Source organism: Empidonax traillii, unplaced genomic scaffold, assembly GCF_003031625.1.
Source record: "Empidonax traillii isolate 1590-97213 ecotype Southwest subspecies unplaced genomic scaffold, ASM303162v1 scaffold178:size2223814, whole genome shotgun sequence".
NCBI lineage: Eukaryota > Metazoa > Chordata > Aves > Passeriformes > Tyrannidae > Empidonax > Empidonax traillii.
The window spans coordinates 868947-893848 of record NW_020955371.1 but is presented as its reverse complement, the minus strand read 5'-3'; the positions used below and the strand labels follow the sequence as shown (position 1 = coordinate 893848).

The 24902-nt window shown below is 38.6% G+C and overlaps 2 protein-coding genes across 8 annotated transcripts in view; both read right to left on the bottom strand.

Moving 5' to 3' along the window:
- LARP4B (La ribonucleoprotein domain family member 4B) overlaps positions 1–24902 on the bottom strand; it is a 58168-nt gene that overhangs the window by 27533 nt on the left and 5733 nt on the right. For 3 of the 7 annotated variants that reach the window (XM_027886130.1, XM_027886131.1, XM_027886132.1), the window contains exon 2: positions 11674–11808. In XM_027886130.1, the coding sequence (XP_027741931.1) occupies positions 11674–11754 (81 nt within the window). In that variant the 5' untranslated portion in view covers positions 11755–11808. Of the gene's footprint in view, positions 1–2792; positions 4716–11673; positions 11809–24902 lie in introns of those variants that run through there. The other 4 variants (XM_027886126.1, XM_027886127.1, XM_027886128.1 and 1 more) reach the window with 2 other exon arrangements.
- On the bottom strand, positions 178–23913 carry LOC114058618. The gene is made up of 4 exons (XM_027886134.1): positions 23910–23913; positions 16984–16991; positions 1314–2686; positions 178–960 (listed from the first exon to the last, which is right to left on the bottom strand). Exons 3-4 carry the CDS (start codon positions 2604–2606, stop codon positions 913–915), a joined length of 1341 nt encoding a protein of 446 aa, XP_027741935.1. The 5' UTR covers positions 2607–2686; positions 16984–16991; positions 23910–23913; the 3' UTR covers positions 178–912.

The following is a 24902-nucleotide window of genomic DNA, read 5'->3' as shown; positions in this document are numbered from 1 at the left end:
AATGGTTATATATCTATGCTTCAGAGAGATTGCTCTCTGCAATGCCAGCATCTACAATACCTTTTTGATAGTAACATGAGACAGTTTTCTCTTGTGTTGCTAATGTTTGAGCAAAATGCATTAAATTATTCCATACCAAGAATATACTTGGAATGTTTTAACATAATCATACTGGGAAAGAGGATGGTTCATACTAAGACACACACTAAAAAAGCTTATTAAAGATTTGTTTTGTGAATTTATGGATGCTAGGAACATTGCAACATTTAAGACAGGCACTTCAAAACTCCATGAAGCTTTAAATCTTCCCTAACACATGCACTCAGATAGTTATTATCACAGTGTGTAGAAAATATAACCAGAAAGTAAAAAGACCTAAAAAATTTCAAACACATCTGTTGAGTGACAGAGAAAAAACTTACAAAAAAAAGTGGAAGTGTTTGGTAACTACCTGAATAGTAACAATTCAAAGATGACAGCAAGTTCCATCAGTTTCCATTTTTAATATAAAAAGTTCCCCCAGGAGACAGTAAACAGGCTCTAGTACAACCTACTGCCCACTCTGCAACTGCTGGGCAAGGTCAGAGCAACTGCTCCACCACAGTCAGCGAGGGGAACAATATCCAGCACTGGCTCTGCTCAGCAGGGAAGGAAAAGGAGCAGCAGCTGTTGCAGGTTGGCTTTCACAGAGTGAGTAAGGCTGGAGAGGACCACTGGAGGTCATCCTGTCCAACCTCCCTGCTCAAGCAGGGTCCCCTAGAGCTCCTTACTCAGGACTGTGTCCAGACAGCTTCGCTTGTTTCCTATCCCAGCTTTCCAAGATCCAGCCCAGCTCATTCCCCTCGTTTCTCCTGCAGCCACTCCTTTCTCCAGCACTTCAAAAGATCATCTCCAGAAGTGAGCACATATTTCCTAACTGCTACCAAACAAGAACTTCAGGAAATCCACAAACATTTCTTCCTATACAAAGGTAAAGAGCACTATTATCAGTCTGCAGAAAGCTTCCTTTCCCACACTGAAGAGTTTATCTTGAGTTCATCTGGAATTGAGAATCTGCAATCAAGTCACTTTGCCCAATGTTTAAACTTTCACACAAAGTAAAGAGAAGCAAAAAGAAAAAAAATATATCAATATTCAGCAACATTTTGAACTTCTGTATTCTGTACAGCATTCAGTTTTGCCAAGGAAAGGGAGCAGTCAGCTTCAGGACAAAATAACATGATCTATTTAACTAAAGAAACCACAGTTTGACTTGGCTTAGTCAAACTTCTAGCTTCAGCTTTAACACAAAATCACTTCTGCAGAATACTTACAAATTCATCTTTATTTTGCCATCCCCAAGTACCAGCATTTTCTGGGGCTAGCAGCTGATACGGGTATCTTTCCACTGCGTATGAAGCACCTGTTAAATCTTCAGCTTCATTCTGGAAGTTTTCACTAACTATACAAAGTCTGTCATTCCTCATGGTATCATTAGAAACTGCATTATTCCATAAAAAGCCCACCAGATATTCACCACTACCAGCAGGAACCATGTCAGAAAACAGCTGATTTGTCCAATCAGCACTGTCAGTCTGAAGACCGATGACACGTGGCCACATTTCAGCGTGGGGATTTTGTCTGTCCAGTTCATAGGAGTGCTGCTCTTGGTCACTGGATACATCTCCCATCAGATCTAACACGCACTGCTCACTGCCTCGCTGAAATCCTGCGGCACCAGGAGCGGCACTCCGTATTTCATAGGAAGGAGTAGCAGCGTATTTGTCTACCTGCTCTGGGTCAACACAAACTCCAACCTCTTTGTTTGAGAAAATCTTGTGATCTGGCTGCATCTGTTCCCAGGTTGTGGTCAAGTTATTTGTTTGAGGATTTAATATGTAACTGGTGTTTTTCAATTCGGTAGTCTTGGCTTCTAACTGCTTCAAATTCCCTCTGGTAAAAGGCTCTGTATTCCCAGTTGATACACTAAAACCAGTGAGGTTCTCCTTAGAGTGGATGCCGACACACTGTTTTATTTCACCATCCTGAAGATTACATTCATTTACATCACACTTACTTTTTTCAGGAGTTTCTGATCTTTCTTCAGTAAAAGGCACAACAGAAACTGCGGTGTTCCCAACCTCTGGCTCTGGACTGGCACAGTGATGAAACTCAGGCTCTTCCACTGGTTTGTCATGCACGTGAGAACATGGATTTTGACACAATGATGGTAAACAATTATGGGCTTTATGTAAGAGATGACTGGCATGTTCCAGATTTTTAGTGTCATCTTTTAATTTTACGCTCTTGTACATACAACTGTCCATGGCTGCAGGTACAGTGGAGTCAGAGGGAGAGTTCTGGCTGTGAGACAAGCCTTCATTGCAATTGAAGATGCCTTTATCACAATCAACAACGTCAGCATCCAAATCTGGGTTTACATTTTCCACATTGTTATCAATGGACTCATTTAGGTGAATGTTAAGTTTTGTCTGTTTTACAGATTCTTCTACATCCCCAGCTATTTTAGCTGACTCTGTCCCTGCACTCCATTGATTTTCTACTGCGTGGAAGAAACATGCATCCTGTTGTTCATCTTGTCTATAGTTCAAGTCTATTTTATTCATATCCTCACATTCCACAGGCACATAAGAGACATGGGTGTTCTTATCTGAATTTGAATATTTGCATACTTTAACTTTACTCCCTGATGACTCTTGTGAAACCTGGCATTCTAGGTTGTTTTCCTTTAGGAAAACGTCATCTGCGCATGGGTTCTGTTGTTCATGAGATGCCAAAGTGCCAGCACTTACCCAGGGGCTAGTTCTGCTCAAGTTACCAGCTTCCTCTGTCACGTCACCAGTGACACTCTCACAGACACCTTCCTCTGTGCCACTATGGCCTGCAGCTTCAGCCGATGTCGTGATTTCAGTGCAACTCTGAATTTGAGTTTGAAAATCAGAACTTTCCTCCAAGTTTTTGTGTATTTCAGTCATATTCAAAGCTTCACAGCTATGCAAAATTGTACCTGTGCATTTCTCTCCATCTTTCAAGGACTCTTCAAAACTGCTGTGATGTTCACTACAGTCTGGTGCAAACATTTGGCTATCACCATGAGTTCTTTCAAGTGTTTTCTTTTCCACATTTGAGTTTACTTCACTTTCTGGCTCCAGAAAGCAGACTTCAAGTTTTTCTACATTGTCCATTTCATCTACCTCTAGTGATAATTTGAAGTTACCCTTCATGTTCTCTGCCATCTGTTTAGTATTTGTTTGCTCTACAACACTTAAGGGACGCCCACTTAAACCAAGTGGTATAATATCAGAATCATTACTTCCCTCAGTTTTTCCTGAATTACATACTACAGTGTCTAACAGGACACTGGAAACACAATCACCGTGTTTCACCTTTTCTGAGTTAGGGCTGTCCTGCTCCTTTTCAGCAGCATCCACAGGCTTTACAGAATCACAAGCTGTATGGAGTGATTCATTCCAACTGACAGCACTACTTATGGAATATACCTCCTCCTGCTGATTCTCAGGGATGATTTCATCAGATACTTTTGTTCTTAAGACATCTGTTACTGTATTGTCAGTATTTAACTTATGCACCTGACACCTGTCAGTCAGTAAGTTATCAAAAGATTGGATGTCTATGCTACAATATTCCTTTCTGTCCTTTTCCTGTGTGTTTGGCCTATCCGCTTTTTTATGCTCAAACAGTTCTTCCTGTGAATTAAACTTAGCTTCCACTTGTGCCAATTGCTGCATTGGAAATTCCTTCTCAGTGTCTAGAGGTCGTGCCATGCTGCACATTCCTTCATCAGTAACAGCTGAGTTATCTATGTCTGCTGCAGTCTCTTCATGCACAGTAGCTGGCACCTCTTCGTCCCCTGTCAGATCTTCGGCATCTACAACACAAATGCTGTAAAACTCCCTGTCTTTCACATTTTGACTGTTGTCTACATCAAGATAGGAAAGTGTTGGAGGGACCTCTCTGTATGAACTTGAAACTTCCTGTAGGCTGTCACCCTTGCTGTCTTTAACATTTACTGTTGTTCCATTTTGCCTTGAATGGTCACACGTCACTGCATAATCGTCCAGAAAATTTCTATTTAAGGAAATTTCACTCTGTAAGCCTTTGTCCAGAATGTCTGCTACATGTGAATTTGGGATATGATCAAATAAGCAATGCTCCTGTACAGCTACATTTTCATTACTAATATTACTATTAATATTTTCTATATTGTTCATGTGCTGACCATTGCTATTAGATTTTTTAAGTGCTCTTTTTTTAATAATCTTGTCTTTCTTTTCTTCACTTTTCTGCAGATTTCCATGTGTACCAGAGACTTTCAAGAGGTGACTAAAGGAATTAAAGAAGCTAAAAGGTCTGTCATATGTCCTCCTAGAGCTCTCATGGAGAGTATTCCCCATGCTTTTATATGACGGATATTTCCCTTTTCTACCCAAAAAGCCGGATTTAGAATTTGACACTGCGCAATCATCGCTACAAACGCATTCACTGCTGACTGTCACAGCCGCCCCGTTAACTGTCCTTCCCACTGTATGCAGATCCTGGCTTTCCACAGTTCCAAAAATTGAAGAGAAAGTTTTACTTATCCTTGACTCTGGTGCTTCCTCTTCCACAGGTTTTTGTAACAAGCTGGTTTTCTCCTCACTCGTGCTGTTACTCAATTCTTTACTGAAGCAGCAGCCCATGTTTAATTAGTAGTGTCAGAGGGTCTTCTCATTGCAAATCACCTTCCTCTTACACTAAACTAACTTTCTATGGCTACTGAGGAGAAAAGCCAACACCCAACTGCCAAAAATAGCCCACTTTAAAACCATGCAGGGGTTTCATATGTCATTGCCACTCAAAGTCCAAATCCCAGTTGCTGAGCAATGTTTCAGTATTTCATCATATGCACTGTAACATTCAAGTCAAATAATTCTAATGAGATTACAGTCTGCTTACTAGTATTACCGAGTCTTATGAACTTCTATTGTTTAATTTCCTGGAGAGTTTCGTTCGTCCAAATCACTAAAATATTTAAATGACACCTTTCACAATGTCCATGTGTGCCAGAAAATACCTGCCTTCATATTTCATGTAACACCCACTTCCTTTACAAGCATAAGCGCATTCTGGCTTCACACGTTTAAATCCCATGTCTAGATCAAACACATTTCGGACCATTTTCTCCTTGTCCTCCCTTCCCCCAGAGCTGAACCTACACCACAATTACTTCTTTAGGAAAAACAGGCTAAAGATAGATAAGACCTCATGTATTCCATTGAGCAGTCATTGTACGTTATCAGAAGCTAATTCTGTTCCAAGCCTTTTTTTTTTTTAATTTGTTATCTGCATGAAAAAGAAACAAACCCAAACCATAATCCCTCAGTGACTTACAGCATTGGAAGTGGCCTCAAGATCATTTAGGTACCTCATGGTACTGTGGCAGAATTAACTATAGTTAACCTCCAAAAAATTTGTATATCCTTTTAAAAAACCCTCAAAAATATTTAAAATTATTGACTAAATGCTACTCCTCTTCCAAAGGAGTCTGTCCCCAGTATAAGTTTTCACTGATGTACATAAACTGATTTCCTTCTAACCTTATGACAAGTAAAACATTTTTAGACACATGTATTTACATACTGAAATACTTCTATTACTCTAAGTCTTTTTAGCTGTTAAATAAAAGTGATTCTGTTTCTTAAAAAAACCACAAAACAACTAAAACAACAACAAAAAAAAACACAAACAAAAAACAAACAAACAATAGAAAAAGCTGAAAATAGCCAGCAATCTTTTTCTGCTGTAAATGGAGTTGTTCTTATTTGCCTTTACCTTATCTCACATCACTCAGACCTTCTCTCAAATTCACTGCTATTATTTCCAATTTGGACCCCATCCTTCACAGCCTGCAGACTGTACAACTACAGCACCACTCTACTCTGTTACTTAAAAGATACTGAAAACACAGAACTCTGAGTGTAAGACAAGACAGACCCTTAAACTCAATTTCAAATGTTCTCTCAGCTGTACATTGAATTCAGTGCTATTTTTCCACTGGTTGTGCACCTTAAGGCAACCAATACTCCACTAACTCTGGCCATAAAAGAATATTGCTGAATTGGCTAGAAAATACATGTCCTCCTCAGCACAGTCGGCTTCGAAATTGCAAAGTAAGAACAGAGGAGGACTATCCTGCCACCCCCAGCTTATCCAATGCATGAAGCCTCAAAGTGCCTGCAGCTACACTGATCCTAAGGATAGGAAGTTTGATGCATCATTGCTGCCATCTGCTGCATTTTTTTTAATTCTCCCGTGGGACAAACTTATTCAACGTGCCTGAATCCAGACTTACAACTATGCCAAGTCACTCCTCTCTTTAGCATTCCCTGGAACCAAGAACAGGGAAAGGGGGAGGGAGTTACTTATAATAGGTTTTTTTTGAAGAAATGCCATGAGCAAACAATTTAACTGTTTTTAATGTCAGCTTAAAGTCACAGTAATACTTGCAAAGTTCACAACTATTCACAAAACTCCTTCATCAGGTAAACAAATAGCAAGATTTTCCCTCTGTGATTTAACTAACTCATGCTTTCCAGAGAGGAACTAAGTGTCTTTAAGAGATGGACCAGAGCAAAGTCCACTTTTCCAGTGCCTTAACAACCATTTCTGCTATCAACTAATGGGGAGAAAATGGGTGAAACAGTTCAGGCAAGCAGAAACTTCTTCCAGTTTTCCCATACCCTTCTTATGTACAAAGGCACATTTTGTTCTCATTTCTTTGGTTTTATCTAAGAGTTCCAGGGACAATTTCTATTTTTAAGGACCTATAGTACACATTCACAAAGTCACATTCCTCAATACTGTTTATTGTGGGATCACCACTTTACAGAAAAAAAAAAAAAAAAAGACCAAAAAAAAAAAAGACAACGTGAATTTAAACAGAAAGTGCCACAATTGTTATGCTACATCATCGGAGGCTGCTTGTTTAACTTCCAAGACTCCTTAAATCTTAAAAACCTTCTGGCTAAGCTATACACTGCCACCTGACTTGAGAAGCACTTAACAGAGCTCGTGCTGTGCTACTTCAGAGTCCAGCTCAGCTGGGGAGTAGGTTTTGTTTGTTTTGTTGGGTTTTTTACCCTTTATATATGCATATTTTAGCTCTGGTATATATTACTCCTCTACTCAAAGCCTAAACAGGTTTTCTCTCTCCATGAAACAAGAGTGCTCTGAAGCAGCACTTTCATTACCTGAACAATTACCTTTTTTTTCATAGGTATTTAGTCCTATGCCCTGCACACACCTATGCAGAAGGCAAGAAGTCAACATGCTTATTAACAGGAGTATACCTACCTACTTTCATTTTTCCGTGTGCCTATTCTTTGCAAAGGAATAAGGGTTTATCCCAGATACAGTCTTATAGGCCCGAGTTTTAAAATACAATCTTGTGTTACAATAGCACAAGTCCAAACAGTCCTTACAACCTTCTGACATCTAACTTCCTTTATTCTGTTTCTATAATCAAGTCATGCAATTGTAACAAGCCCTGAAGAAGCAGTGATTATGCTGCACTCCTAGGCCATACGATGTCATGCCCACCACCAGTTAAAGGAACAGAGAAAAGCAGCATCACAAGAGATGTCACAATGTCACTACCGCGGGCTTTTGGAAACAGCTGGTCAAATTGCTTAACTTTCCCTCCAATATATATCAGGGTTAATGGATTGCTAAGAGTTTAAATAAGTGTTTTGTAGATTAAAACAATTAAACATTAGCATTAGACGTTATCTGCAAGTGCAAAACCATTCGGCGCTTTTCTTAGGGCTTCAATCTACAATACCATGAGAGAAAGAGGAAACACTGACCAGTATTGATCCTTCAGGATTCTGATACCATACATGTCCAGTTTAAGTCTAATCCTCCCATTTCTTGTTTAAAGCTATTTGTGATCTCTTGAATTATTAAATACCACCTACTTGTTACACAAACTGCTACTTAACTCTTAAACGGCAGACTCTGCATGTAATACTGTGTATTGACAAGTGACTTGAGGATTATATGTTGTAGTGAATTTTCACTGAACTGTTACACATGTTCCTATATTAAATTAGTAAATCTAATTCCCTCACTTCCTTTTTATTCTGAGGCTTATCCTTGAATGGGTTGCAAAAGGATTTTTGAACACCACAACCTAGCAGCTTTAATCCTGAGACATCCTTTTATAGCATCTCCTAAGAAAAACATTTTTGGGAAGTACAATTAAGTGCCATCTTTCATGAATTTTTAGTTATTTTTCTTATTCTTAGAACAAACAATATGATTGAACTTGAATTTACAGTACCTATAAGCACTGACAAAAAACAGTGTACCACACTGATTTGAATTCCCATTAACAGAAACCCATGGCAGCACCTGATTATTATTCAACTAGGGAAAGAATGGGTGATGCTGATATTGCAATCAGGCAGCAAGTTTAAGCGGCCTCATTGCAATATCCTCCACTGGAACATACCAACATTCGCAGAATCCGCTGTCACTTGAGGGCAAGAATCCCGTCTTAAGTTATTTTCAAACTTCCACATCAGGTCTTCAATTCAGCCAATCAAGAAATACAAATTCTTTGGTACTTGGAAAAACGTGAGCACGGCAGAGAAGGAGTTTAGGATCAACAGGCAAGGAAAAAGGCTATGTGTGCTTTTAGCACCAAAAGTCAGTTAAGTCGTCTCTGGCAGGGACAGGTCATACAAGCTACCTCCACCATGGCCTTTGGGTAGTGGCCTCTTCCCTCAAAGTAACTTCTAACTTCTAGCGGGACAGTGTTACTATCGAAAAGGAAACACAGAGGTGAATTAAATCAGAGTGAAACGTTTCTTAAAGGCTGACCTTCCTGGGCCCAGCCTCACAAGGGCTTTCTCTGAAAGAGTAACTCTCAGTCAGGATACAAAGAATCCAAGACAGACCTCACCTGAAGTGACAAAGCCTACCTTTGGATTACAGAAGTTGGAAAAACTAGTATATTTAACTCTCAAATTTATCAAAGCTATGAATCTGCTAGTATCCTATAAATTATGTACCTCCAGTGTGTAAGTCTAAGCTTCTATTGACAAGAAATTGATAAGGATCTTCAAGTTTCCAATTTCTTTCAAATGACTTGTGTGCAAAACCACCAAAATTCTGCTGTTAAATACTACTAAAATCAGCAAAACACAAGATTTATTGTTAGAAATGAACCATACTAGGCTTGCAATTGATCTACATTACGCATTAAGCAATAATATATAGTTTTACAGCTACTTCAAGGCAGAAGAAAAGACTTTGCCTCCCTCACTATGAGATTAAAACTTTGAAAATTATTAGTAAACAAGGGAGCTCTGTATTTTAACATCAGCAACACTGGTAAGTGATTTCTGAAAGGGTTCCATCACAACATCAAAACTTCAATTTTAATTTAGTCACTACTGAGAACCTGTTCAGCATTACTCACTGTAGAACGGGTTCAGTTTTGTTCCAGCCAAACAGAATGACTCAAGTCACAATTAGAAAAATTTATTTATTACTAACAGATAAAACAAAAAGTACTTTATATAACCACTTCAGATAAAAATTAGCATACTAGTTATTTTTTCAAGATCTCTGGAGGTGCATCAAAATTTCCCATAGGAATTCTACAACTTTCCTCCTGAACTGTCACAAAAGCATTTGGACTACAGATCAAGAGATCCTAGTGGAACAGCACACCCTAAACAGCTGAAAAACATTTCAGCACATTTCTTATAAAGTATATTAAAAAAAAAAAAAAAAAGACTCCTAGAAACCTCTCTAGGTACCACGGCAGTACGGCCCTGTATCAAATACACACTGAAGTAGGGATCATCACAATCATGCATCCATGCCTTTATGCAGTCTAACCCTCTGATCTCAAAATCATTAAGACACAAGAAACAGCAGGTCAATTTCACTTCACCTGAAGCATGTACTTGCTAAAGGAAATAGTCAGCATTCCAGAAGTTTTTCTCCTGCCTACTGTTTATGGAAAGATGAAAGTGTCTTAATGATTGTAGTTTGCTAATTTCTTCATGCACTCTGTGAAGTTTTACTCCAACTACAACTTTGTTCCCAAAACTTGCAAGTGTGTCCTGGAGTACTGGCAAAATTAACTTATGTAAGCACAGCATTGCGGAAGAAACCTTTATAAAAACACCACTTTTAACAGAATGTATTCTGCTCATACAACAGAATGACCTTCTGATGCTGTGTATAGAAGAGTATGAGACTGGTACAACTTAAAAAAAAACTTAATAAGCTACAGGTCTCATCTTTTTCAGATATTCAAAGGAAAAGCTTTAATCACAAAGCAGTAGTTATTTGAAATGTACCATTATAGCACTATGGATACATTCTAAGATATCTAAATTGACATCAGCCACCCGTACTAAGGAAGAAAACAGTAAGGTCTCCAAATAAGCAGGAAAGAACAGAAATTAGGATTGAGATCCAAGTTTCCATGTAGTTTCATAAAATCTAGTATGTCAAATTAAATGAGCTAGCATCTGTATGAAGACTAGTCAGACTGCCTTTAATATTAATGCACCTGTTGAAATGCACTGACTCTTCCAAGCTTTTGAAGCAAATTTGCAAACACCTCTTATTCAAAGCCTACACATTGCTTTCTTGGCATTAATGCCCTGTGTACAGGGGGAGAAAAAAAAGCAAATCACAAAAGCTCATTTTTCAGATGTATGGCACAAAACTGGGTAGAATTTTTTCCTCTAGTGTGAAATAGTCAAAATTCCCATCTGAGAAATGTCAAACAGAGCAGAAGGGAACTCAGAATGAAAAAAAAGGGGGAGAGGAACAAGCCACAAGTCCACCAGCTTGTTTATCAAAGAAAAGCACAAGTTTAGAGTGTTTTTCAAAATTCTCCTTAGTGCTTGCTGCAAGGTAAGTCGAAGCAGGCAGCATCTGCTGCTCAGCATAGCTTGAGGAAAGTGCCTGGCAGAACACACACCGAAACCAAACTCTTCAGTGTCCCAAGAGGAAACATTGCTCCCAACAAAGATGCAGATACGAACACATTTGAATACAAATCAAGTACTCAATTTTCTTGAAGATGTAACATTTACTACAATGTATATAACACGGTACAATTCACTGTATGATCTGCCAAAACCATCCCAATACAGAGACTTCCTGGATCCTGCACAGTAGCACGGAAACAGCAGCACGTGCCATTTGGCAGAACTGACTGAGCAAAATTCCTGTTACAGATTGCTATTTCCTATTTATATGGGTTTGTACATTCTTCAATTACACACACCAAGTACATTTCCTGCATTTTCCTCACATTTTAATGTGTGAGCAAGATTCTATTCCAAGACTGGTAAAACAATTCTTGCATAGTCTGAAAATCCCTGTACCTTAAATGAGTGCAAACTGCCGTAATTTGCAGTTTATTTAAATCCCCCCATAGAGTTGAAGGAAAGTTAAGGTGAAGTTCCTACTCCATATGGAGAATTAGCCACCTCCAACAGCTCTGTTCTAGCTGTTTAATGTTGCAATGCTGTCAGCTGTCTTCTAAAATGTTCTGACCTACAATTTTGATTAAGACATCGTCAAAGAAAAAATGTTTCATACAACACTTATACCAGGAGAACATGTAATTATAATACTTACTAGATGAGAACCGTCCTTAACTTCTTGTACTTGCTGCACCTGCGGTTCAGCCACAACTTTAGTGTCCTGATCAGAAGTCATGAGCTGTCTGCTTTTTGGCTGCTCAGAGAGAACTTTACTGGTCACCTTTGTAAGCTGCGGAAATAGGAAGACAAAAGATCCTGTAAGTGGTTGCTGAAATTCCCAAGAACCCACAGCCATTCCAGACACGCTATGCTGATTCAGATCGAAGGTCCAAAGAACTTCCACACAATATGGTCAGGATTATGCATCCGGAGAAAATATTATGGCAGAAGATGAGGATACACTCAGTTCCCAGTCACTGGCTGCCCTGGGAGTGCAGATGAACACTGGCTACAGCACTGAGCAGGGAAATTCCACTGGGAAAGTTTCTCTTGATTCTCACCTTAATTAATGAGACTGGATTTCAAACCATGACTTCTCCACACCACCTGGAAGACTCCACTCACTAAGAAGCATTTAGTCACAAACCAACCTTTGTGTTTTATAACTACTCTGATGGTCACTTTATCTTTGCAACATTTCAGAAGCATGTTACCACAGTTCTGCTCGATTAGTAACGCTCAACCAGTTGTTCTGCTCTGTCATCCCAAAGTGTTATTTTATTTGATTAGATGAGTAAAAATCTGAGTAGAGTTAAAAGTCTAGTGACTTTGCTTTGAAATTTGATGCCACTGTTTAATGCTGTTATTTTTTATAAAAGGTATTTAAAAAACAATAAAAGCTAATTTAAAGTGTGAAGTCCCAAAGTAATACTGGGGTGTAAAAATCAGGCCTTTGTTATTTTTTCTTTTGTAAAAAGACATGATATGCTTTTATAGTTTCTTATTCACATGGAAATTCCAGTACTGCATCTGTAACAATGCAAGACACCAAACTCCTCACAAGCTCCTTTAAAAAAAAAAATTATTAAATATTAGCAGCACATGGAAATTAATAGCATAGTTCCATTCTTTAGCAACCTACATGTCTTTTAGGCTACCTTGACTCCAAAAGGCTGGAGTTAAGAAGTATTTCTCTCAGTCTACGGCATTATGGCCTTCCACAGAATCTCCTTTACGTGGTATTTTGAAATGGACAAAACCAAAAGCCTTTCAACACAACTAACTAAATACATTCCAAAATTTTCAAGTACAATTAAGACATTCACCTATGAACTGATTCAAGCACCTGTACTATGGATTATACAAAAAATACTTTGTACATATAGTTGAAAAAACAAATATACTGACATCTCCGAGAGGATGAACCATTCAGTTTAGATGAACAGTTGCTTATCACTTCATGCTGTTGATGTAAAGTCAGCATGAAAAATACATTTTCAAAAGAAACACATGTACTGTGTCACTTTTATATTGCCAGAAGTTTCTTTTCCTAACACTCTGCCTCTCAACTCTGAATAGAAACTACTTAAATAAGGATAAAAATGGCACAAAAAAAAAAACACACAAAAATGAAATTAAAAAAAATTATGCTATTCCTCACATACACTGCAACACACACATAAATATACCCACAGTTTACATAGCAGAAAGTCCGGAACTCATTCAGGTTGTTTGTATTTTACAAAATAACCAAAAATCATCCTCAGAATGAAAGCAGTTTTTCAAAAGCAGGTATTAAACAGCCAAGACTCCTTATTGCTCAAAGCCACGCATGGGAAGATGTAGGCACATTAACACTACGGACGGTGTCTGAACTTCTTGGAGAACATTTCTGTTAATATTCTTTAAAGAAACTGTGTTTAGCATTTCAAAATTATGGATAAATTTTCCTTTCTAAAAAGAGTTCAAGACTCTACTCATTTTGTGCTCACTGTATATAACCTCCGCTGATGACCATACTACATTAGTCCATACACATTGAGCACACACATTAGTCCAGATTCACAAGCCAAAGTCTACTTCACAGGAAGGCAAATGTATTTCAGTAAGCAATGATGTTATCTACCCAGCATTTTGATCCCCAAATCAATGCCAAGGTACTTCTTTGCATCCTTCTGTCACCTGCTTATTTCACATATTCCCATTCCCTTCTAGGATCAGCCTGAACTGCTGCAATGTCTTCCATCTGCTGATACACAGTGCTAGCACCAGAACTTCGTAAATCTATGGATAAAGGGAAGGAAAACAGCTAAGACCATGTGAGTCTATCAAAAAAGAGTAAAGTTCCACTACACATATGTCCTTTAAAGCATTTGCTGACTGGCCATCAGGCACAAAATACTCAGCTAAATCATTAATTTCAGCTGAGGGTAGACAACTTGTTAGCCAACTTGATAACACAAGACTGCAATGTGCACACTGCAAGCCAGCAGCAATTAGAGCAGCATATCACCCTATTGCTTTTCAGAAGCCCCTTAGATGAGATTATGCAAGATGCTTATCACAGGCCAGGTCTAGATTGAAGCTCTAGGTAACTTTGTTTGCACTACTCAAACTAATAATTATATTATCATTAGATACGCAGATTTGCTGTGATACATACCACACTAAACCCACCCACCTTGTAAACAAATTATTTTTAATAATTACAATGCCAAACCCATATATTTAAGTTGCATTTTGATCATTTAGGATCAAAATGGCTCTCAAAACAAGGGAGATATTATAATTTGTTTGAAGAAGATGCCTTCCAACTCCCACGATTTTAACAATGATGAGCTATTGCCCTTGTGCAAATGGATAAGCCACATGGAAAGATCCCAAACACAGAAAGAGCTTCCTTTACAATTTTCTTCACTTAGTACTATCACACTGCTAGGAGTCCCCAGGATGTCAACTGCTCTGTTGCAAAATCCCATCAACTGTGATGTACTTCAAAACGATTCCACGTGCAAGGTTGCTCTGGAAAGTTAAAGCCATCAACTTTTCTACTGTACAGTTGTCACTAAACAGACTCCCAAGGAACAAAACATACATGACTACAGACTTCCATGACTATCATGTCAAAGAATACAGTGTTTGTGGAAAAATGCAGCATTACTTCAGAGAGAGAAACAATAAAAATCATGGAATGTTAAAGGTTCTTCACAGGATATGTTTTAGCATGCTTTTCATGTATTGATTTATATCTTCATATAAAAGCTTATTTACACAAACCACAGTCAATAGCCAGTAGCTCTAAAAACTACAGATAAGGATTGATGGTTTGGAAGAGTTTATCCTCTTTTGATGCTAGTTTAATAGCCAAATTAGTGAGCAAGTTAAATGGTGCATTTCAATGCAGCAATAAAAATTATCATCCGACCAAAGAGTTAACTTGCCCATGACTTTAAAAGATACACTGAACTGCTGACTGATAAACCATATCTTTGCATAAATACATGTTGCTGCAATAAGCAGAAGACATTCAAGAGAAAAATGCAAGTTGGCAAACCTGTTTGGGATAGAGATAGCACTACCTACAGCAGAACACTGAGCTGCCAGAATCAGATGGCAATTTTTTCATTCATAGAATCACAGAATAGTGTTTTAGTTGGAAGGGACCTTTAGTTGGAAGGGACCTTTACAAGTTAATCTAGTTCAACTCTTCTGCAATGAGCAGAGACATCTTCAACTAGAGCAGGTTCCTCAGAGCCCCACCCAGCCTGACCTCGAATGTTTCCAGGGACAAGCCAACCACCACCTCTTTGGCCAATCCTCAGTGTAAAAACTCCCTTATATCTAATCTGAATCAACCCTCCTTCAGGTTAAAACCATTACCCCTTGTCCTACCACTACATGCCCTGGTAAAAAGCCCCATTCAAGTACCAGAAGGCTCCAGTGAGCTCTCCCTGGAACCTTCTCTTTCCAAGCTGAACAACCCCAACACTCTCAATGTTTCCTCATAGGAGCAGTGTTCAATCCCTTTAACCATCTTTATGGCCTCCTCTGGACTCATCCCAAGGACTGGACTATGTCCTTCCTGGGCTAAGGATCCCAAAGCTGGATGCAGCAGTCCAGGGATCTCACCAGAGTGGGGCAGAATCCCCTCCCTGGACCTGCTAGCCACATTCTTGGGGATGCAGCAACTCTCCGGGCTGCAAGTGCACATTGCTGGGTCATGTCCAGCCTCTCATCCATCAGCATCCCCAAGTCCTTCTCAGCAGTGCTGCTCTCAATCCCTTCATCCCCTAGCGTATGTCGATACTGGAAGATGCCCCAACCCAGGTGCAGGACCTTGCACTTGGCTTTGCCAAACTTCATGGAGTTCCAACGGGCCCACTAATTCAAGTTATTAAAACAAGAAAAATCCACAAGAAAAACCTTCAGAGACACATAATCTCATAAATAAGTTGTTAAATAGTATTCCTACTTTATAGTAAGCTGTTTCACAAAAATATCTGTTTTTCACAAATTATGTCTACATATAGTCTACAGAATGGACTGCATTTAAAACTGATTTAGAAGCAACCAGTTATAATTTTGTAATAGCATATATAATTTCAATTCTGTAAAGGCATATAATAAATCATTACGCTTCCTTCTGGCTTGCCATTTGGTCATCACAGAGTAACGAGTCAAGTTCAGCAACTTGAGAGTAAGTCTGCCCTTGACATATCTAGAGACACTCAAACACTTATTTTGACAACTCCCTAAACCAAGAGGAACTGCATAGATTTTACTGAGACTTATCAAAAGCAGTTTGAACTTGGTTTGTAAGTAAGCAAGACACAGAAGGTTAAAATACATGGTAAAAACATGTTTCTTCAGAAATTCCATAACATTTAACCATGAAGTTCTTGCTGTTCCCAAAACTGTAATACACTGCTCAATCTGCCAGACTGGTAATTGAAACAGGAAAGGGAAGAGCACCTTAATACAAAAAAGTTGTTTTCTCCTTAGTTTGAGGGCAGTGGGGGCAGTCAGCCTTCCCTCGCACAGAACTGTCTGTCCCTCTGGACACCTGGTCAGTAGTGGTTAATCTGAGGACTTACCAGAATATTCTCAGGTGAGACTGAGATCACCTGGCTGAGCAACATAGCTATTTCAGGCTAGTGGTTTCACCCTGCAATATCCACAACCACCTTCACAATTAAAAAGATGGGGGGGTTGTTTGTTTTGTGGGCTTTGTGAGGGTTTTTGTATTGTTGCTTTTTTGTTTGTGTGGGGTTTTGAGGTTTTGGGTTTTTTCAAGTTGACAGCATTGCTCTTTACTGGCAAATATTTTCAAAACTGTCTTATTATAAGAATTCCTTAATTTCAGAAGATATTAGATACAAACCAGCAATGGCTCACAGGATGACTGTACAGATAAGTGCACACAACCACATGATCACTCTTGTCTAGATGCCAAGCCAAGCAGAACTGGGACTGCTCTCATCCAAAAGCCACACGTGTGTGTAAGTGTGGTGCCAGTATCAGACTAACCTTTACACTGCATTTCAGTGCAGGTTTAGGTATCCTATAGTACTGGTAGAGTTAATGTTCAACCGTCAGAAGGTATTTACACACACACTGCATCCCCATACACCACAACCTTGCAAAAAGTTTGGAAAAGACATCTACTTGACTGTTACACAGCAAACAAAACCACTGCTGCCCCTGCCAACCCCCCCAAAAACCTCCCTGGAGTGTAGCCCCTGATACTCCTGCCTTTCATTAGCAGTCAACTCTAATTTTTCTAATTCATATTCAAAGGGTGCTTTTATGCAACCTGTTTCACTGTCTAGAGTTACTAGAGTAGCAGCATGCACTCTCAATCAAATCAGTCAGATCTGTTATTTAAAAACATGCAAAACCCCAAACAATGCTCTAGGGCTGAGATCTTGCCTGCCAACTTTCAGCCCAGAGTAATCAGCCCTTAAAAAGAGATTTACAAATGCAAGTGCTGACAACTAACTTTCACCCTGCAAACAGCAACACCATAAAACAAAAAAGCTCACTGGAATAAAAGAACTTTTCACTACTCTTCCAGCAAGCACAAACAAAAATTGATTTGAGTTTGGCTTTGTGCAGAACTCTTCCTAGCGAACATTTTAGAAACTTTAAACACAGATTAAGATAAACTTTTCGCAAGGTTAATACAGAAATACACTTCTAGCAACATGAGAAAGCCTAAGATGTTTTCCAAACAGAGGTGCACTGCTTAACTTAAGCCTCATAACAAGCTTCTAATTGCAGGCCAGGAATCCTCTTTCTACTGTGAGAGATAACATACTTTCCCACCACCTATCACACACATATGTACCATGAGGATCCTGACACCACAGCAGAAATGATCAGAGCCACCACTGACCTCAGCTCTGAAAAAGGGTTGTAGCACCTGCAGAAGACTTCATATAGTTTGCAGGTTACATTTTCTTTATTAGTTTCACCAGGGTTCTGAATACCCAAAGCATATGTACTATGTCAAGAGTTAATCATGTTCTCGGTCTAGGTAAAGCTGCCAAGTCAGATATGGGATATTTTATCTTAAAGGTTACAGAGCATCATCAAGATAAACTGACAAAACCTAATCCTCAAAGGCTGCAAGTTTCCCTCTTAGTGTTATGAACAGTGATACAAACTTTCAATTTTCACCAGGTGGCTGTTTCAGAATACTTTCAAAAAAAGATTTTGGCTGTTAATGTAAGAGTTGAACCATCATCCTGCTGCACGGGGCACACGTTACCATTCTGCAGATGAATAACCTTACCATGCTCACAGAGATGCCTGTGACAGAACTCATGGGTTTCCATTTTTCCATTCAAAGCAGGAAATCAGTTTCTTTACAGAGCAGAATGTGACAAGCAATCTATCTTTCAAAGGATGGCAGTATTGAAAATAAAATATACTGCAAGGCAGTTCCATTAGCACAGTGGATAAAATAGCTGTGAATGAGAAATCCAACACCCCCAAAAGCATATCTGCTCATGGCGATCTCTGCAATCATCACTGTCCCTACATCAGTTGTAAACTCTGTACTACACAACAGCAATTAAAAAGCTGACATGACATAAACATTTAGTCACAGCATGTGTCTACAGAAGTCTTGAATGCACTACTATTAGAAATCATCACAAGGCTCTCAATTTGTTTAACTGTTAATTAGCTAAACAGTTGTGAGAGAAGTTGAAAATTCACCTCTGGAGCTTAATGTTTAGACCTAGATATTTATAAAAGTCTGTCAGATGGAGGTTTCAAAATGTACATGCATCTAGTGTATGTGCCAGCACAGTAACTGGAAAGTTAGACTCCAAAAAACCCCAAAAAAGTACCATCTGAGTTGTTTCAGTTTTCCTTCCTACCAAGAAAATTACTTATGCCCAGGCAACCCCAGAACATCACAACTTCTGAGTTCTCAAAGAGGAACATGGACATAAGCACTGAGGGCAAATCCACAACAGGACACTTGGCAGACCCAAGGCATTTTAAAATCCACAAGGCAACTGAGTGTTAGCAAGAAATACACTGTGTCACGAGAACCCAAACTTTAATGCTGTACGTTTTTAACATTCTGCAACAGAAAATGAGCTCAAATCATTTAGAGCTGCTGCTGCATCGACTTCATAAGTTGCTTTCTTAAAAAAAAAAAACAAACAAAAACAAACAAAAAAAACCTTCTGTTGTTTTATAAGGTTGATAGCCTCCAAGTGTTCTGCAATTCTATTAATTATCCCTTAAAATGTAGTCTCTCCTCTAAGAAAGCCTGAGCTTTCAAGAGAAATGGCAAACCTTGCTATTTAAAGGGAATGCTGCATTTCCTTATTTAAAGATCTCTGAAACATTTCTGTGTGAGGTTTCACAAGCAATTTACAACTCCCATCATTTGCTGATGAGCTTTCTAACCCACACATACCCGTGCAATGAACAGCATGCCAGAACTGATTACTCTGCAAGTCTAGAAACTCAGATCATTACAGTAATTAGCTGTCCAAAAGATGCCAAGCAATAAGTTACTAAACAAAGGTGATAAAATACCAAAGAAACCTGATAGTGGTAAACGATAAGGACTCTGTACAGAGGTATATGAAAATCTCTTTCAGTCAAGAGCAAGAAAAACGGGAAGAGAGTAAAGTTACAGTCTTATTCACTCACCGAATCCCAAACAGGAAGATAACAGGTTGACCCCTACCAACAAACAACTGTGATTATCGTTTTCATGTCTAGTCTTTTATGCACCATATTTTAAATATATATGCTTAAAATGAAAGGAAATCATTTCACTACACTCAAAGATCTCTCAGAATTTCTCCAGTTCTTCTGCACACCAAGAAGTTTTACATGAAGTTACTATCTGATGTGCACTCAAACATCACTTCAGAGACAGACAGATCACATCCTCCTCAGTAATGCAATGCACCAGATGTGTAGTAGTATAAAATCTAACAAAAATATAACCATTTAAAAACACTAGGAGTGCCTACCAAGCAGAAATAAACCCCTGGACAGAAATTTTTGTGCCTGTTAAGTGTCATGTGCCTCTATGACAAGTGTGATTGTGTCATGAGCAGTTTCCAGTTTGCTAATGGCTTGTTCTCAGTTTTCAAGTCTTAAGCAGCACTCTCCTGACTGCAGGCTGAAGCACAAAACACTAAAACCCACTCATTAATTAACAGGGGTTGCTTCATGTAGCACATCCATCACAAAGCCACAAGCTTGTTTACCTCACTGTAAGTGGACTAACAGCACACACCCTGCAGGTTATAAAGATGCATATTTAATTTGTATTACAATTATTGTGTCAGATATTTATCAGATGATAACTTCAAAAAGTACCACACTGTTAAATAAAATAAATCTCTCGATTCTCCCACTTGTACATTTTCTGAACAACTCCTCAAATGGCAGAGTTAAGTTGTTAGCAGCTCAGCCAAACAATGACCATTCTGAAAGGAAAGGTGGGATGCTACTTAATAAAAAGCATCTGTGATCATAACTCTCCACAACCTTATTCTCTCCTGCAAAGCTGAATGTAGAATGATACATTCTACATTCACTACCAAGGCCTACAAAAAGCAGAAAACATCTCACACTGAAGGGAAAAGGTCTTTTATCTTTCTCAAGAAAGAGATCAGGAATTTGCTACTCAAGTACATTAGGTAAGTACCTCAAAGTATAATGATTTTCCACTAAAATACTCCACCACTTGCCCTCTTTTATGTTCGTGAGCATTTGACTCCCACCCTACCTCCCAGCTCTGGCATCAATTTTTACTTTTCCAGGTCAGAAAACATCACCAGCAAGAACAGAATTTGAATAAATTTGAACTCTTTCTACAGTTAAACAGAGAACTTACACAGTAGTTGCTTCCACATGCACTTTACTACTGGGACCAGGAGTAGTAGAGGAGAAAGGATCCAAGCTGAACTCCTGATGTCATTAATCCTTCTGTCCTGTGCCCTAGGAAACCAGCAGCAGCAGAGCACTGCAAACCCAGTACTGCAGCTCTGAATGGAACTTAACAACTCGAGTCCATATCACTCTGCCCCTGCTGCTGCTGCTATTGCTCTTCCTTACAAAGCATCACAGGTAGTTCCCACAACAGTAAAAAAAATGAGGAATCCAAAGATGACAGTAACATACCTGCAGGACTTTCATGAGAGAAACTCCAGCAGATTGCCTGTACTGAATTAAAGAGTGAAAGGACAGCTCAATGCAAACCACTGCACTGAAATAATCAGAAAACTAATTAAGCCTAAACACAGGGCAACAATGCTTTAAACCACCTGTGGAAGGACAAACATGGAGCTGGACCCCATGCTCTGCACTGCATTTCACACCTGCCTCTGCTTTCAAACTGTACAGGACAGAATACATTTGTTAAATTAGGATAACTATAGAGGTAGACTAACTTTTCATATAGTCACCTAAAACGAGCCAACCTATATAATGGCTCAGTACATACAAAACCCTCATATATATGCCTAACATGGGTTAAGAGAAACTGCAGAATGGGATGGAGTTCCCCCCTTTTGCAAGATTTTTTTTTTAATTAACACATTTTCAAAACTGATGAGGTTCTCACCACAGCACACATATCACTGCTCACATTAATTTCTTGTGGCACTCCCATCCACCTCCATTTAAGTGTTACTCTTCCCAAGCTATGAGGCACCAGCCTGTGCTTGCAGTGTCCAGTGTGCTGTGATTCTGGTCTGCAAACACAAGTCACAGCTGAGGTAATGCAAAGAAAAGTATTGGTATTTTTACTAATATACATAATTTTAACTGCTAAAATTGTTTACCTTCTACACAAATATTAACTCTAGGTGCTTTGAGGTGATTTTTGATAGGCTAACTGCATTTTTTCTGAAAGTCAAGGCTTCTCAATAACTTCAGAGATTTTTACGTCAACTAATTAGCTGGGACCTATTCCAGGCATTTGAAGTAATACCAATATTTAGTACCAAAAACTGGTCATTAATGCAGAAATTAATTTTGTCACTTAATAGAAGTGTTAAATGCAAAATGATGGAAAGTATAATAAAAATCTGGTTTTAAATTTTAGCATCATCAAATACAAAACCTCACCTAAATCATCAACTATCATCATCCATGTTGCTTGTTTGCACTAAGGTGACATGAGTTAAAAACTGCACAACACTTCCATACACACAGAAAGCAGAAGAGGAAGATAACTGATTAGAAACAGTAAATTCAGTTGGAAAGAAAATTCAAGATTGCTCTGGAGTGGACAGGGTAAGCAGTAAATACCTGTTAGCACTAATGACTATGGATTTCACAAAGTATTGTTCATTTCTGTACCAGTACTATTTTTAAATAGGCATTTACAGAACACTACATGGTAACCTAAACTCTTGAACTCTGATTTATTTAAAATAGGCCTATATTGCTCTTTCCCACAGCCAACCAAGACACTGCATGAAGAGATTAACATGACTATCAGAAAAAGCCACATGAAAGACTTCTCCAATATTTTTTCCTGTGACCTGTAGTTCTTTATTTTCAAACACATCTTCTTTCCTGCAAGTGAGTTTACTTTGGCACTCTGGACACCAAGTCTGTCTCATCCTATCATACTCTATCCGAACTCAGGCACATATGAGGAATTATTATGCAAAGATAATATCTTGCATAATAATATATTTTCCTTGTTTCCCTTCCTTCCCCACATAACTGGCTTGCTCTCAAACCAAGGGTTTGGGTTTGTTTTTTTTTTTTTTGGCATTTGCTTTTCTTTAAAGTACCTACTGAAGGGAAGTCAGAGATTAATTAGTCTTCCTATTCCTCTGCTGAAGGAAGCAACAATTAAGCATGCTAAGAGCCCTCACAGGACAATGAAGTTTACAGAAACTGTTGCGCTTTCACGAGGAGAGACAGTTTTCATTCCAAGACTGAAACTGATTCCTGACTTGGAGTGAAAACTAGAAAAGATACAGAACTTTGCTGGATTATGTACTCACCAGAATCTCAGCATGACAGATTTGCTCTAAGTGGATCTGCCATTTCATATATTCTGTTTATTTAACAAAACAACTGCAAGTTCTACAGTATTTTAGTAGCTGCTTCAAGTTTTTAAAGCTAAGATAGTCTATCTGAACTTTCCCAACTCTTCAAAGAAACATCAAATCTTCAAATGATATAACACATGACAAAGGAGGTTTTGCACTTGCCTAAACGGAACAAGTTAAATGTTGTGCATGAAGAGTGTCAGTTTAGCAATGCTGGGAACAACAAACTTCCTTGTTTCAATTACTGAAGGTTCCTCCTCACGATTTACCAACACCAGCTCTAAGTTTTCCGCATACTTCACTGCGCTGCGAACCAGAGAGTGGCTGATGCACTCTCACAATGCTGTCTGCGACTCAAGGTAAAGATAAACGAAATTAACCCAGCTCTGCTGGGCAGGATCTTATGAACAGCATCTTCTTCAGAAAAATTCTGAAGTTGGAAAAAGAGGATGCAGCATTTCATGATGAAATACAAGATTAAAAACATCCCTAAAGCTATAAGGTTAATATTTAGTGCAGTTGCAAGGGTAAGATTACAAGTCTGATGTTCTTTAACAGGTCTTAATAAGTCTTATCTTAGAATATTGCTATTGGCTTCCATGTTTTAAGCCTGCAATCAGTGCTGTGCTTAAGCAAGAGGAGGTCAAAAGCTGCACTAGGAACTTCTAGGACACTTTATATTTTTAGTACTTTGAATTATTATTTAAGACACACACACAGCTTCAAAGCCAATTTGCCAAGTTCTTTATCATGACATTCTCAGATCACACAATAAATACCTAATTTAGGGCAGCAGAAATCTTACACCAAGGATCTCAAATTCAGATGCACAAAGAACTAGAATTCTGGAAAAGATTTGATGCGAACCAATGGGACAGCCCTTACAGTTCTCCTAGAATGTATCTTTGGTCACAACAGGCCTAAGAGGAAAGATCTACACCTCCACAAAGTCCAGGTGAGAGGCCTATAAATAACCAAATAAGATGACACCATGACAAACAAAAAGGTACAGTGACAAGTTTTCTTCCATCATGAATGTATACAACAACCCTTGACTATGCAAAGATTATTTCAACAAACAGATGTTCTGCAAAACAAACACCCTAGGATGAACTCCCCTCAGGCTCTGGGGATTAGTTTTTTTTCAGATGACTTGAAAAGTATTCCATTTATCTAAAATATGTTAGTTTTAAGTTTTGGAACATGTTCAGGACCATATCTAAAGTGAAATGAAACTACTTACAGATGAAGCATCATTTAGCTTTAAGGTTTTGTATAAGAAAAGGAAGCTAGTGTTTTTGCCAACAATTATTTCATTAACTTCTTTGCCAAAAATAAAATTTAACCTAAATAATCCAGTCATTTTAGTATCACTTCCTCTTTCAAAAAAGGCCACTATCCTCCACTACAAACTCCACCAAAACCAGAAGCAACTCTTGCTTTAAAACTAATTTTAAAACACTGTATGAAAGACTCTATCACCTACTGGGTGCACATTTGTTCACAGAGCACCCCACCTTCTTAAGAGTTTCACTGTAATCAAAACTACTGGTAATTCAGGTTTTGACTCACTGTTAAAGGATGGACCGCTTCAATATTTTAGCTTGGATTGAATGTCAATAATTCTTCCTTGCAAGTCAAAATAACTGGGCACAGACCCTCCTAAAAATTCCACTGATTCCTTGAATTCAGGCAGTTAAAACACACAATGTTAACTAAGAAAATCGTAATCATAAAAAAACAGTCTGCAGACTATGCTGCAACACATGATCATTTGAAAGGGTCCCTTCCCTTCTTTATAGTACAAATCTTTGAGATATTTATTATGAAG